General features: G+C 40.5%; 1 protein-coding gene across 2 annotated transcripts in view; it reads right to left on the bottom strand.

Annotated features, from left to right (window-relative positions):
* Khdrbs1 (KH RNA binding domain containing, signal transduction associated 1) overlaps positions 1 to 17,929 on the bottom strand; it is a 39,811-nt gene that overhangs the window by 19,915 nt on the left and 1,967 nt on the right. For both annotated transcript variants that reach the window (XR_009057991.1, XM_057784462.1), the window contains exons 2-3: positions 3,564 to 3,688; positions 1,631 to 1,747 (exon numbers count right to left, since the gene is read on the bottom strand). Coding sequence is in view for 1 of the 2 variants with exons in the window: in XM_057784462.1 (XP_057640445.1) it covers positions 1,631 to 1,747; positions 3,564 to 3,688 (242 nt within the window). In the remaining variant the exon portion in view is untranslated. The remainder of the gene's footprint in view (positions 1 to 1,630; positions 1,748 to 3,563; positions 3,689 to 17,929) is intronic.

The following is a 17,929-nucleotide window of genomic DNA, read 5'->3' as shown; positions in this document are numbered from 1 at the left end:
AAAAAAAAGAGAAAAACCAACCACAAACAAACAAAATTATACTTGGTTAACTGTTCCCTTAAACACTGGAGCATTCAATGCGGTGAATTTGAAGGAACAACCTATTAAAGCTTTATTTTAGAATCTACTCCGATAACAGTTGTTTGGTATTTAGTGTATGAGTTTATGGCCAAGCATTAGTTTTTAAATTCATTAGAGCTCTTTATCACCATCAACCCCTTTTATGTGTTTTTATTGCCTAGGAGTTTAAGGGAGGAACAAAGTCAGGACAGTAGAAACTCTTACAAATCTCATCAACTAAAACAACATAGTGTACTATGTATCCTAGAGAGACAAAAGGAAAAACACTACCCAAAAGTTAGGCCCTTGGGCGGCAAAGATGGCTCAGTGGTTAATTCCCAGCATCCTTACGGCAGCTCACAACTGTTTGTAATTCCAAGATCTGACACCCTCACACAGAAATATATGCAGGCAAAACACCAATGCACATAAAATAAAAATAAATAAAATAACACACATAAAAAAAAGTTAGGTCCTCAATAAACGAATTTCTAGATTTTAGCAGGTAAATCTTGTCTAAAAAGCTGACCCTAAGGGTTGGAGAGATGGCTCAGTGGCTAAGAGCACTGACTGTTCTTCCAGAGGACCTGAGTTCAATTCCCAGCAACCACATGGTGTCTCACAACCATCTGTAATGAGATGTGGAGCCCTCTTCTGGCCTGTAGGCATACATGGAGGCAGAATGTTATATGCTAAATAAATAAAGTGAGCAAGCAAGCTGACCCTAGAAGGGAATTATGTGTGGTAGTATCTTCTCAGCTAAAAGTTCACTGTGTAAGGAGCCATGAAATGGAACATTTTCTTTTTGGAACATTCCTGTTGTATAGAAATCAAATGATCTAACCACAAACTCGCCAGCACTTAACACCAGTGGTCTCATTAGTTCCTGTCCCTGGAAAACAGGGTGCACTGGTCACATTTTTGTGTGTTCAATCTTCAAAAGTTTAGTATTCCCAGTTCTCATTTTAAGTTTTTAGAGATAAGCTTATCAAAGCTAACAATGCTACTTAATTGTATCATAATGCAGCCTGGGAGGGAGGGTGTGTGTGTGATAGCTTAGAGGTAAAGGCTGTTCTTCCAGAGGTGCTGAATTCAACTCTCAGCACCACAGAATGGCTCATATTTGTCTATAACTCTAGTTTTTAAGGGATCTGATGCCCTCTTCTGATGTGCTGATGTACATACAGACAAAATATCCATATACATAAAGTAAGCACAGCTTTAAAAAGAATAATGAGGGTATATCTAGGCTCTTCCCAACATTACCAAATGAGTGCTTATATGCAACGAAAACTTTACAACAGCCTTATTTTGTATGCTGGAGGGCACATGATTAAAGATAATGGTGAATGTCTTTAATCCCAGCACGTGGGAGGCAGAAACAGGCAGATCATGGAGACCAACCTAGTCTACATACATAGCAAGTAGCGGGCCAACCAAAGCTACATAGTGAGACATGGTGTCAAATTCTAAACAAATTCCAAAATGTTTGCTTGCACAAAGCATCCATATCAGACACTGTGCAACTAGAGAGCACTTGGTTTTATTTTGCCTCACTACATGAACTTACCTTAGCTTTGTCTCTCATTGAACCCTTTCCCAAGACAGAGATCTTTGCACCAGTCTCTTCTTGAAGTCTTTTGATTGTATTTCCTTGTGGTCCAAGAATCTTCCCCACAAAATTGAACTGACAGGAAAAAACAAAAAAAAAACTTCTAAATACACATAACTCTCTATAAACATTTAAACATACAACATGTTATTTGATCTTCAACAAGCCTATAAAGTAAGAATCTTTTATATGTAAGCACATATAAAATCCTCATTATACTCAAGACACATTGCAACTGTATCATTAGTGATTAGCTTTAAGTTATATAACTTTAAGTTAAGTGCAGGTACTAGACTTGAATTTGGATTTCCTTATAAAGTTTGGTACTCTTTCTACAACTGACTGCAAGTCATGATAATCTAACATAAACATTTTAACAGGCATAAATGTGTTTGCTTTCAGGAGTTTCTGTGTGTAGCCTTCCTGGCTATCCTGCAACTCATTTTGTCGACCAGGCTGGCCTCATACTCAGGGATCTGCCTGCCTCCATCTCCCAAGTGTTGGGACTAAAGGTGACCACCACCACTGCCCAGTGACATACAGAAATTTTTATTAGTGATCAGACTCAAGACAATGTACATAAGCAAGCAGGTATCTTGCTTCTAAGACAGAACAAAAAATGTTGTGCCCCTTGGTAGCATGTATGGTGAGCTGAATTTTAACTATTTCCTTTAAAAAATGTGGAGGAAGGCTGGGCAGTGGTTGCACACGCCTTTTAATCCCAGCACTTGCAAGGCAGAGGCAGGTGGATCTCTGACTTTGAGAAAACTGGTCTACAGAGTGAGATATAGGATAGCCAGGACTGTTTCACAAAGAAACCCTGTCTGGGAGTGGGGAGAAAAGGGGGCCTAAGGCGGCAGAGAAATGGCTCATGGTTAACATTACTTATTGCTCATGCAGAAGATGATTCACAGTCACTTGTAGCCCCAGTTCCAGGGGAATTGCTACCCTTTTCTGGCTTCCTTAAGCACAAGGCATGCACGTGGTACACATATAATATATATGGAGGACCTAAACATATACCTAAAATAAGATAAAGAAAAATATACAGAATAAAGAAAGGTAGGGGCTGGAGAGATGGTTCAGAGGTTAAGAGCACCAGCTGCTCTTACAGAGGACCTGAGTTTAATCCCCAGCAACCACATGGTGGCTCACAACCATCTGTAATGAGATATGGTGTGTGTATACATAATTAATAAAAAGAAAAGAATAAAGAAAGGTAAAAAGTTCAGAGGCAAAAGCTTGGGTAAGAGAGAAATAGGATAATTTAAGTTAGAAAAGCTGGCTAGAGGGGGCTGGAGAGACGGCTCAGTGGTTAAGAGCAGTTGCTGCTCTTCCAGAGGTCCTGAGTTCAATTCCCAGCAACCACATGGTGGCTCACAACCATCTGTAATGAGGTCTGGTGCCCTCTTCTGGCTTGCAGGCATACACACAGACAGAATATTGTATACATAATAAATAAATAAATAAATAAATCTTTAAAGAAAAAAAGAAAAGCTGGCTAGAAAAGCTAAGCTAAGGCCAGGCATTCATAAGCAGAATAAGTCTCCATGCATTTATTTGGGAACTGGGTGGCTAGCCCCTAAAGAATAAAAACAAAAACCAACTACAGCCAATCTTGTGACAAAGGGCAATGCTTTAAGTATCCAGAATTTAACTTTGGGCCTAGAAACTGAATAAACATATGAAAAGGAAACTATTTTTGATTACTAAAAGTAATTGTGTTTCCTTCTTGACTGTATTTAAGCTATGGGTTACCAGAAACAGATATTTCAAGTACAAGGAAACTTTACAGGTGGCTGGATATATGACCATCCCATGTCTTCATCACAGCCAACATCACGCTAACCTACAATGTTAACTCATAGAGGAGAGCTGCTTTTATACTTACCTTTGGATACTGCTTGACAGGTATCAGTACCCGTTCTTTCAGTTTCATGTTCTTATGAGAAAACAAATCCAAGTAATTCTCCTCATCATCTTTTTTTGACTCTCCCTTCTGAATCTTCTCAATTTCTGAATAAGAAAAACAGAACTTAATTTCCGTACTTGTAAATAAAAGCACCTGGCAAGGCTGTTTAAAGCAGTATTATGGAGTACTGTGTTATTAAAAGAAAAGCCAACAGTTCAGTTCAGAAGTGCTAATTTTAGATAGACTGGAGGAGGCATCCAAAGCTGTAAAAGGTTGACTATGAAACCCGAATCCTCTTTCCCACCATCACCTGAAGAGCCTATGTCATCCATTTACATGTTTCTTTATATAAGAGTACACACATTGGCCAGCTATGGTGACGCACACCTTTAATCCCAGAACTTTGGAGGCAGAGGCAAGTAGATCTCTGAGTTTGAGGTCAGACTGGTCTCCAGTAGAGTGAGTTCCAGGACCGGTTCCAAAGCTACACAGAGAAACCCTATCTCAAAAAAAAAAAAAAAAAAAAAGAAAAGAAAACCAAAAAGAGTATATGCATTTATCTAAATTAACACAGTGAGATGGAGAAAAGAGATATGAAAGTTAAAACAAATCAAAATCTCCAGTAACAAAAAACCACAGAAGTGACTAGAGATGTCTCAGCTATTAGGGACCCACACTGCTCTTCCAGAAATCTTGAGTTCAACACCCATAGCATAGTGATTCTCAACTGCCTTTAATGCCTCAAGGAACCAAAGAAGTCTTTTGGACTGCATGAGCACTGACACAAATAAAAAACTCTAAAAATAATAGTAATTTTTTATAAAGGCAGGGCATGATGGCTGTTTCTAAGTAATCACAGTAAATTACAGATTTCTTTTTTTTTAAAGATTTTATTTATTTATTATGTACACAGTGTTCTGCTTGCACGTTTGCCTGCAGGCCAGAAGAGGGCACCAGATCTCATTACAGATGGTTGTGAGCCACCATGTGGTTGCTGGGAACTGAACTCAGGACCTCTGGAAGAGCAGCCAGTGTTCTTAACCTCTGAGCCATCTCTCCAGCCCTACAGATTTCTTTGTTCTTTCTCCAGTCCCACTGTTACTTGACCAGCTGAGAAGTATCCCAATAAAGAAAACAAAAATTATATTTAAATATAATAACATACAGTTCATTACCATTCCACTATAGCAGTAATACTTTTGTTTTCCAGGCCTTAAGCGTTTGAAAGACCCTGCACTTGCTCTGCCACACATTTGTCAATTTAGACAAGTTATTTAACTATTCTGCATATTTGTTTGCTCGTTTGTAAAACACAGGCAAAAATCAACCTACAAGGGCAGAGTAACAATGAGGTGTGATGTGCCTGCCTATGGTCCCAACACTCAGGAGCCAAGCAGGAGGATCACCAGTTTGAGGACAGCCTAGGATAAATGAGGTCTTTCCTAAAATAAAAAACAAAAGAAGCTGGATAGTGGCGGTACACACCTTTAATTCCAGCACTTAGGAGGCAGAGGCAGGTAGACCTCTGTTAGTTCGAGGCCAGTCTGGTGTACAAGAGCCAGTTCCAGGACAGCTAGGGCTGCTACACAGAGAAACCTTGTCTCAAAAAATAAAAACAAGGGGCTGGAGAGATGGCTCAGCGGTTAAGAACATGGACTGTTCTTCCGGAGGTCCTGAGTTCAATTTCCAGCAACCACATGGTGGCTCACAACCATCTGTAATGGGATCTGGTGCCCTCTTCTGGGGTGCAGGTATGCACACAGGCAGAACACTGTATACATAATAAATAAATAAATAAATAAATAGATCTAAAAAAATAAAAACAAAAACAGAAAAGAAAAATCCAATCAACTAATAGACATGTACTCAAGATCAAAGTTTATTTCTTAGTATGTGGGTAATACAGTTTCTAGACCAAACTCAATATCCAAAAGAAAAAAATACAAAAAAAGTAATTTAAGAACAACAGGGAGGGCTGGAGTTATGGCTCTTTATAGATAGGACACAACAGGTTCCTTCCCCAGATCCCACATGACAGTTACAACCATCAGTAACTCCAGTTTGAGGTGATCCAATGCCCTCTTCTGGCCTCCTTAGCTAAATACACACGTGCAAGAAAAGCACTCACACACATAAATTTAAAAGAAAAATTCTCAACTGAAGTCTGACTGAAGCAAAAATGTTATACACAGGATATATGACAAGAAGTCTATAGAGATAAACATATTCCCCTAAAATCATCACAACCACCAAGACCACAGACATAAGCAGAACAAAGGTACTTTGAATTTGCAGTTTCATCAAGATGGGAACTCTTTTTTTTTTAAATTTATTTATTTACTTTTTTTTTTTTTATTTTTCGAGACAGGGTTTCTCTGTAGCTCTTTTGGTTCCTGTCCTGGAACTAGCTCTTCTAGACCTGGCTGGCCTCGAACTCACAGAGATCCACCTGCCTCTGCCTCCCGAGTGCTGGGATTAAAGGCGTGCGCCACCATCGCCCGGCAAGATGGGAACTCTTGATACTCCTGCTTACATCTCCCCTTAGTACAAGGCTCCTCTACATTTCTTAACTACCGAGATGTAGTTAGGCCCTTCAGCTGCAGCTGATGCCACTTTGCAGAAACCTTACTTAACCAGTACAAGAAGACTCAAAAGCTGAACTGCAAAACTGATTGATGAAAGTTGTTTATATGCAATGTAACGTACTCTATAAATTTAGGATCTCTCTACAATACAGAATTACTCTGATGTATTTTGAACTAGTTACTGGATCTTAGAATCATATTTTTCCATAATTTTAAAAAGAATATAAAGCATTTTAGAGAACTCAGAATAATGATCAATAAAATAAAACTTGAGGTTGAAGGAGCGCTGGGGAGATGTCTTTGTGCTTGCTGCACAAAGATGATGATATGAATTCAATCACACACATACACACATGCGCACACAACTGATTAAAGGTGACATGTGTCTGTAATCCTAGCTCTGAAGATGTGGGTTTGCTGGCTAGCTGGCTAGGAGTCTAAATCAGTGGGGTCTAGCTTCAGTGAGAAACTATTTTAAGAAATAAGGTAGCAGCCGGGCGGTGGTGGCACACCCCTTTAATTCCAGCACTCAGGAGGCAGAGACAGGCGGATCTCTGTGAGTTCGAGACTAGCCTGGTCTACAAGAGCTAGTTCCAGGACAGGCTCCAAAGCTACAGAGAAACCCTGTCTCGAAAAAGAAAAAACAAAAAAACAAAAGAAATAAGTTAGCAAGTAAATTAAGTAACAAGATAAAGAAGCACTGAGGAAGACACCAGACTTTGACCTGGTTCCACACATACATACAAAGGAGTCAGACTAGCCTACAAAGCAAGAGTAATAAGCTGAGCCTTCAACAAAGGTCAGCAACCATATTTACAAGTAGAAGAACTGAGCAATTTATTCAATACAATAATAAATATCACTTCAAGCCGGGCGGTGGTGGCGCACGCCTTTAATCCCAGCACTTGGGAGGCAGAGGCAGGCGGATCTCTGTGAGTTCGAGACCAGCCTGGTCTACAAGAGCTAGTTCCAGGACAGGCTCCAAAACCACAGAGAAACCCTGTCTTGAAAAACCAAAAAAAAAAAAAATATATATATATATATATATCACTTCATTTTCCCTCAAAAACAAGAGAGTTGCTGGTATATAGCCCCATTTTATAACTGAGTTATTGAAAACTGTGCGTTAATTACTTCTAGGTCATAAAGCTGCTCAAGTATCAGCAAACGAACTCAAACCTAGTTGTGGGGTTAAAGATACAGCTCAGAAGTTAAGAGCACTCATTGTTCTTGTAGATGACACTGGTTCAGTTCCTGAACCCATATGACAGCTCACAATCACCTGGTTCCAGAGGACCTAAATGCTCCCTTTTGGTCTCCATGAGCACCAGGCAAATACATGATGCACAGACATGCATGCAGGCAAACCACTCATATACATAAAATAAAAATAAACAAATCTACAAAAATACTAAACATTTTCTAACTTCAAATCTCACATCCCACAGCCGGGCAGTGAGTCGTAGCATGGTCTTTAATCCTAGCACTGAGGGAGGCAGAGACGCAATGATCTCTAGGAGTTCAAGGCCAGTATGGTCTATAGAGTTAGTACTAGGACAGTGAAGGCTTCACAAAGAAACCGTCTCAAAAAACAAAACAAACAAAAAACCCCTCATATCCCTTGTGTTCTTGTTTTTTCAAGACAGGGTTTCTCTGTTTTTGAGCCTGTCCTGGAAATAGCTCTTGTGGACCACGCTGGCCTTGAATTCAGTGATCTGCTGCTTCGGCGGTCTCCCGAGTGCTGCGATTAAAAGCATGCACCACCACCGCCCAGTTCCCTCCTATGTTCTTAGTGAAAGACAAAGGACACTTTAAGCAATTAAAAGCTAACTTTATAAAAATTTTACAAACTACAATTTATGCCTGGTGTGGTGGCACAAACATTTAATCCCAGCACTTTGAAGGCAGAGGCAGGCAGTCTATATAGCAGGTTCCTGGCGAGCTATGCATACAGTGAGACCCTATTTTTTGCTTCCTCAAAAGAAAAGAATTTGAAAAGGAAGCTTCTTCATGGGTTACCCAAAACCAAATGTGGTAGAATATGCCTACGATCCCAGCACTCAAGAGAACTGTGAGTTCAAAGCCAGTCTAAGCTATACATCAAGAACTTGTCTTTTGTGTGTGTGTGTGTGTGTGTGTGTGTGTGTGTGTGTGTGAGAGAGAGAGAGAGAGAGAGAGAGAGAGAGAGAGAGAGAGAGAGAGAGAGAGAGAGAGAGAGAGAGAACAACTAAAAGGATGTCTTACCCTCAGGCAAAAGCACTTTCTAGACAACACTTCTAAAACTGATTCCTTCAAATGATGTTTGCCTGGGCCACTGGAGACCTTGGATGTCCCAAGAGCCAAAGAAAGAAAAGCTAAGGGATAAACAACACAGAGATGTGGCCCATACATTCGTTGGCTTGGCAATTATAATTTATCTTTTTTTTTTTTTTAATTTTTTCTAGCTGGGCAGTGGTGGCGCATGACTTTAATCCCAGCACTCGGAAGGCAGAGGCAGGTGGATCTGTGAGTTCAAGGCCAGCCTGGTCTATAAGAGCTAGTTCCAGGACAGGCTCCCAAACTACAAAGAAATTCTGCATCAAAAAAAGTTTTCCAGACAGTAATTCACTGTGTTGCCCTAGCTGTCCTGAAACTCAGTTTGTAGCACAAAAACTTGCCTGCCTCTGCTTCCCAAGTGCTGGGATTAAGGGTATGAGCCACCATAGCCTGGCTAATTTATTTTATCTTAATCAGTGTCTTTGATGTGTCAGGAGTTTTGGATTACTCATTATAAAACATTATCCTCATTTAATGGACAAAGAAACCTGAATTCAGAAGTGTTAGGAAATTTGCCACCAAATTTGCCATCAAACTAGTAAACAGAACACTTGTACCAAGTCACTGCTTTTGCCATATTTTGAATTAAACATATGGCTTTTTAAAAAAACTTTCATGAATTTTTCTCCTTTTTTTTGTCCCTCTGTAAGCTTCCAAAAATTAGGATTCTTTAATGCATCTCAGACTGAAGAAGAGGGCCTGTTTAAAGGAGCTTTCATCTAGGTAAACACTCCTCCTAGCTACCTCAACCTCCAGAGGACAAGGATTCTAAATGTGTGCTATCATGCATAACTAGCTCAAACATATATTTTGAGGAATAGACAAAACTGAATTGAATCCTTGGCACTGCTGCGTCTATAAAGTGTGATCTTACTTTAAAACAGAATAAGTTGAGTATATGCTATGTCAACCCATGCCTATAACCCAGGCCCTTGGGAAGAAGCAGGCCAGCCTGGGTTATAAGACCCCGCCTCAAACTATACCTCCCCAAAATGAAGAGGACAAAAAAAAAAAAAAAAACCCAACAAACCAACCAACCAAACAAAAACCACCACCACAACAAAAAGGTTAGTATTAGATAAACCGGCGGGGGGTGGGGGGGTGGGGATGGATTGGACTGAGTGGTTCAGGCCTGCAATCTCAACTAAGAGAAGGCTGGTCAAGCCCAGAAAATTTAGTGAGATATGGTCTCAAGTTAAAAAGTAAAAGGAGCCAGGCAGTGCTAGCACACACTTATGATAGATCTCTGAGTCTGAGGCCAGCTTAGTAATCAAGTTCCAGGATAGCCAGGGAGGGCCACATACCCCTGCCTTAAAGAACCAAAACATAGAAAGAAAGCAGATTATTAGCATGCTGTACTGCAAAGGCATTCGGTTCAATCCTCAGGACCACCAAAAACGAATTTTATAAACAACTGCCTTGAGTAAAAACAGACTACCATGTACATTATATTAATTTCTTAACATCTGATGAGAGATGCATATGGAGCAAGACAACAGTCAAGATTTTTCTTTTTCACTAAGGTGTCAAGACTGACTTAGCAAATCTGCTCCAAAAAATGAAATTCTGTCATCCTCTTAGACTCCAGGAGTGCTACAACCTTCTGTTAACAGTTTCTGGAATTCTACAATCATCAAAACTAAATGGCTGAAATTCCTAGTACAATGCCAGGCTGACACACACATGTAAACATGGGAAGAAACCTCCCAACCTCCCTCATTCATGTTACTTCCAGTCTTACAACTGTTTCTATTAGTGCCATCTTTTGGCAACATAAACCCCAATATCTTTGTGTATTTACCAAATCGTTTCAAGCAAGAACACCTAGCATATTAGGTTCCTAATCTTCTTTTTTTTTTGGGGGGGGGGTGTTGAGACAGGGTTTCTCTGTAGCTTTGGCACCTGTCCTGGAACTCGCTCTGTAGACCAGGCTAGCCTTGAAGGATCAGAGATCCTCCTGTCTCTGTCTCCTGAGTGCTGGGATTAAAAGCGTGCACCACCACTGCCTGGCTCCTAATCTTTTCTTCCCCTAGCAGGGTGGTCATGGGCCTCCAAGAATTTGAAGAAAGCTGTTAACTGGCTCTTCTGCCCCACAAATATACAAAGTAACAATATGCTACATATAATATTGGCTAAGAATGGAGAAAATGCCTGGCAGTGGTGGCCCCTGACTTTAATCTCAGCACTCGGAGGGCAGAAGCAGGTAGATCGCTAAGTTCAAGGCCACCTTGGTCTACACAAAGTTGAGTGCTAGGACAGCCAGGGCCGCTACACAGAGAAACCCTGCCTAGAACCTCCCCACAAAAAAAGAATAGAGAAAATGTAGATATTGGCTACCCTCAAAGCCTGAGTTTGGAATCCTTGTATAGGAGCTCAGTTCTTGTAGGTAAAACCCAATTATAGTGTATTTATCATGGCTTCCCAAATTTTTTCCTTAGGGAAAGACTTTAAAGATTTCTCTCTCTCTTTTCTTGTTTCTGGCTTTCAAGACAAGGTTTCTCTGTGTTTCCCTGGTAGTCCTAGAACTCACTCTATAGACCAAACTGGCCTCAAGCTTAGAGATCCACCTGCTTCCCACCTCCCAAATGCTGGTTAAAGGCGTGTGCCACCACAGCCTATCTTGGGGATTTTTCTTTTTAAATTAAAAAATTTTTGAAGAAAAAAATCTATTTATATGCACTTTCCCCCCAATAACGTTTCATTTTATGTGCATGAGTGTTTTGCCTGAATGCACGTTTATGCACCACTAATATGCCTGGTAGTGTAGGCCAGAAGAGCGCATCAGATGCCCTGTAACTGGAGTTACAAACAGCTATGAGTCACTATGTGGCTGCGTACAAAAATGAACTCAGGACCTCGGAAAGAGTAACCAGTGCTCAACTGCTCAGCTACCTCTCCAGCCACATATGCCTACTGTGTGTATGTAAAGCACATATATGCCTGGTATTCAGAGACCAGACAAGGACATGAATTAGATCCTCTAGAACTAGAATTACAGGCAGTTACATGCTGAAACGTGGATGCTACAAAACTAAACCAAGATCATATATATATATAAAAGCAGAATGTGCTCTTAAACGCCAAGCCATCTTCCCATGCCCATGCTACCTTATTTATAGGCTTCATCACCACTTTCTCCCCAAAACATCAGTAACCAATCTGTTTTCCACCCTTACTGCTTTCAAGAAGGCTAGACTCAGGTGTGGTAGTACTCAAGAAACTGAGTGCATTAAATTTACAAGTTCAAGGCCAACCCAAACTAAATAGCAATATCTTGTCTCAAAGAAAAATGTTGCATTAGCAGGGTATAATGATAGCACACATGCCTTTAATCCCAGCACTCAGAGGTAAGGGGATCACTAGGAGACCAAACTGGCTTACAGTTAGCTCTAGGCTAGCCAGGACTCTATTGTGAGACCCAATCACAAAGAAATTACAAGGGCTTTACACATGCTAGGCATTTTACCACTAAACTACACACAGCTTTTTTTTTTTTTTTTGACAATTGGGAATTTTTTTAAAAAATTTATGTACATTGGTGTGAAGGTGTCAGATCCCCTGGAACTGGATTTTCAGACAGTTGTGAGCTGCCATGTGGGTGCTGGGAATTGAACCCAGGTCCTCTGGAAGAGCAGTCAGTGCTCTTAACCACTGAGCCATTTCTCCAGCCGTATACACAGCTTTTTTACATTTTCATTTTGCAACAAGTTCTCACTAAATTCCCAGGCTGGCCCTCTACTCTAGCATGCCTTGAACTCAAGATTTGCTTTGGCCTCCTGAGCAGCTGGGATTAAGAGGCCTATACCAACAGGCCCAGTTTGTTGCTAAGCTTCAAGGAATTTGAGTGTTCTGATTTTCAAATGAAATCTCAAACTGTGATCCGGAGTTATGCCAATTACCAGCAGTGTATGTGCAAATTCCTTCTAACTCAAGGTCTCAGCACATTTCTTGGTCTTAAACCTGTCCATGTATCACATCTTCCTGTCTCTAAAGACTTTTAACTGTTTACCTTCATTTACTCTTTTAGCTACTTTATATTCTAATCAAGGCAAAAAATATTTTTCTCCCCCCACAACCCTCTAAAATCCCTTGCTGTGCAGAACATCAAACACAGGACCTTGCGCATGCCAAACATGTGTTCTACCACCAAACTACATTCCAGGCCTTCAAGACAGAAAACTAAATCTAGCTGGACATGATTCTTCTGACTCAAATAAAGATCTTCTGATGACTCTTACTCTATCCCAACTCTTCACTATTTGAGTCATTTATAATGCCTACTTTCTTAACTGTAAAGAACGTTAATAGACTATAATTTTTATGTGAATTTCCCTGACTTGGGAAAAGAAAAGGTCTAGTCTAGCCAGGTGGTGGTGGTACAGGCATTTAATCTCAGCACCCAATCAGAGGCAGGTGGATCTCAGGGCCAGCCTGGTCTACAGAGGACAGTCAGGGATATACAGAGAAACCCTGTCCCAAAAAACCAAAAGAAAAAAAGGTCTAGCATGGATAGGTAACCGAGTCTTTATATATCTACATGGTATCTATTATCACAGCTGAACATGGATTTGGCCTACAGCAGTAGCAGTAACTCTGTCTATGTTCTACATTCCTCAGAATTCTGTCAGTGTTTTCCCATCAAAGTCATTTATAACAAAGTATAAGGCCACTCTGGGCAGCACTCTTCCAAGACGGAAAAGTGGTGAAATGAGACAAGTCAGGCGGTGGTGGCACACACTGTTAATCCCGGCACTTGGGAGAAGGCAGGAGGATCTCCATGAGTTCGATGCCAGCCTAGTCTACAAGAGCTAGTTCCTACGACAGTCAAGGCTGTTACACGGGAAAAAGAAAGCAAGAAGGTGCTAAAGATCATGGCAAATGGGGATGCTCAACAAATACATAATTACAGCTGGTCTTGGTGGATAATCTCACTCAGGAGACAGAGGCAGGTAGTCTTGTGAGTTCTGAGGCCACAGTGAGTTTCAGGACAGCCAGCACCATGTAAAAAGACCCTGTACCCCATACTGTATACATACACACACACACACACACACACACACACACAAATACATAGTATACAGACACATATAATGTATTGTTATACTATGTAGTACACCAGAAGCTGATAAATACAAAATAAACTGGGAGAGCTGTGTGGTGGCAACAGGAACAGAGGTCTGGGCCTTACTGCACTTTATAGGAAATGGACAGAGATGTCTTAAGTGCTAGGCTCTGCAGTCTAGTGTTCTTTATCTTTATTAGCTTTTCCACCCTCACTTCCCTTCTAGCACTCTATACTTTACCATTCCTTTCTTATTTCACCCAATTAGAGCTTATTTTGAAAGTTTAATGTGTAGTAGGTAGTATATAATGAGGGAATCAAGAAAAAAACTTAGATGCTGGAGGGAAAAAAAGTCAGTGTGTGAATCAAAATGTAGACTGTAAATCCTGTTTTGTGCTGCTAATTTAATTTCACCAACTATTATCTGTAATGGTAATAAGATTATCTTCTCAGCCATGGCATGACTTTAGTCCCAGCACTCAGAGGCATAGATCTGAGTTTGAGGACAGCTTGGTCTACAGATCAAGTTCCAGGACAGTCAGGATTTGACAGAAACCCTGCCTAGACAAAAAGACTATTTTCTCATAGTCCGTATGTAAGTTAAATACAGAATAGAGAGATGGCTCTGTAGTTAAGAGCACTTACTGCTCTTCCAGAGGTCCTGAGTTCAATTCCCAGCCCCTACATCAGGCAGTTTACAAATGCCTATAAACTCTAGCTCCAGAGGATCTGATGCTCTTTTCTGACTTCCAAGAAGCACCTATATACACATGGCATAAACACACTCAAATAAAAATAAATTTTAAAAAAAGCTAATATACTTTGATCCACTGCCCACCACAATAAACATTTAGCTGTTTTCTCCTTACATGTGATCTGTCTACAGCTTAAATTCAGTCTTCCTTTCTCACATTTTTCTGTTCTGGGATAATGTTCTTATACACTGTAAAGATTTGTCACTTCTATTGGTTTAATAAAAAGCTAATTGGCCAGGCAGGGAAGTACAGGCGGGACAACCAGACTAGGAGAATTCTGGGAACAGAAAAGACAGATGCAATCAATTGTCAGATGCAGAGGAAGCGAGAATGCCTTACTGAGAAAAAATACCAAGCCACATGGCTAAACATAGATAAAAGTTACAGGTTAATTTAAGTTGTAAGAGCTAGTTAGTAATAAGCATGAACAATAAGTCAAACAGGTTGCAATTTTTAAAAAAGATTTATTTATTTATTATGTACACAGTATTCTCAGTACTCTGTCTACATGTAAGCCTGAAGGCCAGAAGATGGCACCAGATCTCATTACAGATGGTTGTGACCCACCATGTGGCATTGCCTGCTCTTCCAAAGGTCCTGAGTTCAATTCCCAGCAACCATATGGCAGCTCACAACCATGTGTAATGAGGTCTAGTGCCCTCTTCTGGCCTACAGGCATACACACAGACAGAACATTATATACATAATAAATAATTAAAAAAAAAAAAAAAAAAAAAAAGGGGGGGCTGGAGAGATGGCTCAGAGGTTAAGAGCATTGCCTGCTCTTCCAAAGGTCCTGAGTTCAATTCCCAGCAACCACATGGTGGCTCACAACCATCTGTAATGGGGTCTGGTGCCCTCTTCTGGCCTGCATGTATTATACACAAACAGAATATTGTATACATAATAAATAAATTTAAAAAAAAAAAAAAAAAAAAAGGCTGGGAAAGCAGCTCCAGTGGTAAAGTGCCTGTTCCGTATGAGGATGACAAGTTCACAGCCTGCTCATATAGAGAGTCCAAAGGCGGCCTAAATACGTTAGTGAAACTGCCTCAAATTTAGTTTTGAGGGTGGTGAGAGTTCAGAGGTAAAGTTTCTCTATTGATGTCAAGCTTACAGATAACCTGAGCTTTGTTTTGATCTACCCCAGCATGGTGGAAAGGAACCGACACTCCTAAACTGTACTCTGACTGCCATAGGCCCATCATGGCATACCCCTTTCCCTCACACAAACGTAAAAATAATTTTTGTTTCGTTTTGTTTTGAGAGACAGGGTCTCACTATGTAGCCCTGGCTGGCCTGGAACGCAGAGATCTACCTCAAGAGTGCTGGGATTAACGGTGTGTACTGCCATCTTCCACCTAAAAAACATTACAAAGCCAGTAGCTCTCAGTGGTAGAGTGCTTGCTTAGCACCAGTTAAGGAAAGAGGAATGAATATAACTGGAAAATCTGAGCCAGGATTATTGCTACAAGCAATAGGGCACAATATATACAATTTCCAGGCCAGACAAGACCATATAGCAAAACCTTGTCTCAAAATAATAAATACATTAAAATTTATAAGAAAAATCTCCATACATCCCAATTCTGGTACTTCAGTGAGTCAATATTTACCTCAATTTCATTTCTCCAATGGAAGTCTCAGTTTGAAACAGACATGACAGTGTACACCTATAGTCCCAGAATTTGGGAAATAGAACCTGGGCTACATGAGACCCTTGTCTCAAAAAGGCAAAGGAAAAGGACTGAGGAGCTGATACAGCAGCTAAGAACACTGGCTGCTCCATCAGAAGACCCAAGTTCAGTTCTCAGCACCTACAAGGCTGTACAACACACACCTGTAACTGCAGTTCCTGTTTCCAGGGGATTGACGCTTTCTATTGGCCTTCGTAGGCAACAGGCACAGAAGCACCACACATAGGCAAAACACTCCAATACAGAAAATAAAAATATTTTTAAGGCTGGGAGGTGGTGGCATTGCTTTTAATCCTAGCACTTACTTGGGAGGCAGAGGCAGACAGATCTCTGGGAGTTCAAGGCCAGCCTGGCCTACAGAGTGAATTCTAGGTTAGCCCGAACTGTTTCACGAAGAAACCCTGTCTCGGGGGGAAAAAAAACCACCAAAACTAAACAAACAAAAAACAAAACAATTTATAAGGAAGTAAAAGCCAAAGGGCAATGCAGATCCCTATGGGTTCAAAGCCAGCCAGCCTGGTCTACATAGTTAGACTTTAACTCAAGAAAGAAAAGGAAGAGAAGAACAAAACCAAACAAAGGGAAAAAAGACCCAACTTAAATAAATTAACAAAGCATTCTCTCTTAGTAACACACACCCAAGTTCAAACTGACTGCAAAAGTTAAAAGTAACATTAAAGAATCATTTTTTTCCTTTTGATGAACCCAGGAAACCTTTTACAAGATGACCACAAGCCCTGAGGTCAGAAAGGCCAAACTCTACCTTGTACATGCAGTAATTTATAACCAGAAGAAAACTGTGGTGACATTTAATCTATTGAGTGTAGGCCACAACAAACTGGCTGATTTTACATAATTTAGTTCTCGAACACTTTACAGATGAAACTACTGAGAATAATTTTCTCAAGATTAACTAGTTAAAGGTCAGTTTCCAAAGTTAACATCTTAAAACAGATATTTAATTCTCCTGCAATTAATCTGTCAGGTTATAAAGATTTAAGACTATTACCAAGTCAGCCTTTACCATAGACACTCTTCAGTCTGCAGGTTCTTGGTGTCAGTAAATCAAACACGGGTGGTTTGTTATTTGTAAGCCAGAAAAACATAAAAAGATGGCCTGAGTATGTACATCAGTTAATAGGGTGCCAATAATGCATGAAGTTCTGCACAAACTGAGTGTGGTGAGGCACACCTCCCCAACTCTGCAGGTAGAGGCAGAAGTAACAGAAGCTCGGAGTCATCCTTGGGGGGCTGGAGAAATGGCTCAGAGGTTAAGAGAGCACTACCTGTTCTTCCAGAGGTTCAATTCCCAACAACCATCTAGAATGAGATCTGGTACCCTCTCTTGTGTGCAGTGTGTACGTACGTACATATGTATGTACGTGTGTGTGTGTGTATGTATATATGTATATGTATGTATGTGTATATATATAAATGAATCTTTAATAAAAAAAAAAGTCATCCTTGGTTACATCATGTAGCCTCAACTACAATAGACCTGCCTCAAGTTAAAAAGGAAAAATATGAAAATTCTTATGGGTAATAACCTATTAGAATGTAATGGACTGAAACATAAGAACCTAGCAGGGCAGTAGTGGCACACAGCTTTTACCCCAGCACTCTGGGAGGTAGAGAGAGGCGGATCTCTGTGTTTGAGGCAAGTTCCAAAACAGCCAGAAAAACACAGAGAAATCCTGTCACGAAAAAACAAAAAAAAGAAGAGACATAAGAACTTGAGTATGGCCATGTGGTGGTGGGACACGCCTTTAATCCCAGCACTTGGGAGGCAGAGGCAGACAGATCTCTGTGAGTTTGAAGCCAGCCTAGTCTAGGAGAGCTAGTTCCGGGACTGGCAGGACAAGCTACAGAAAAACCCTGTCTCGAGAAAAAAAAAAAAAAAAAAAAAAGAACCCGAGGACACTAAGATGAA

This window comes from Chionomys nivalis, chromosome 11 (genome assembly GCF_950005125.1).
Source record: "Chionomys nivalis chromosome 11, mChiNiv1.1, whole genome shotgun sequence".
NCBI classification, from domain to species: Eukaryota; Metazoa; Chordata; class Mammalia; order Rodentia; family Cricetidae; genus Chionomys; species Chionomys nivalis.
This window is presented reverse-complemented; position numbering and strand designations above follow the sequence as displayed.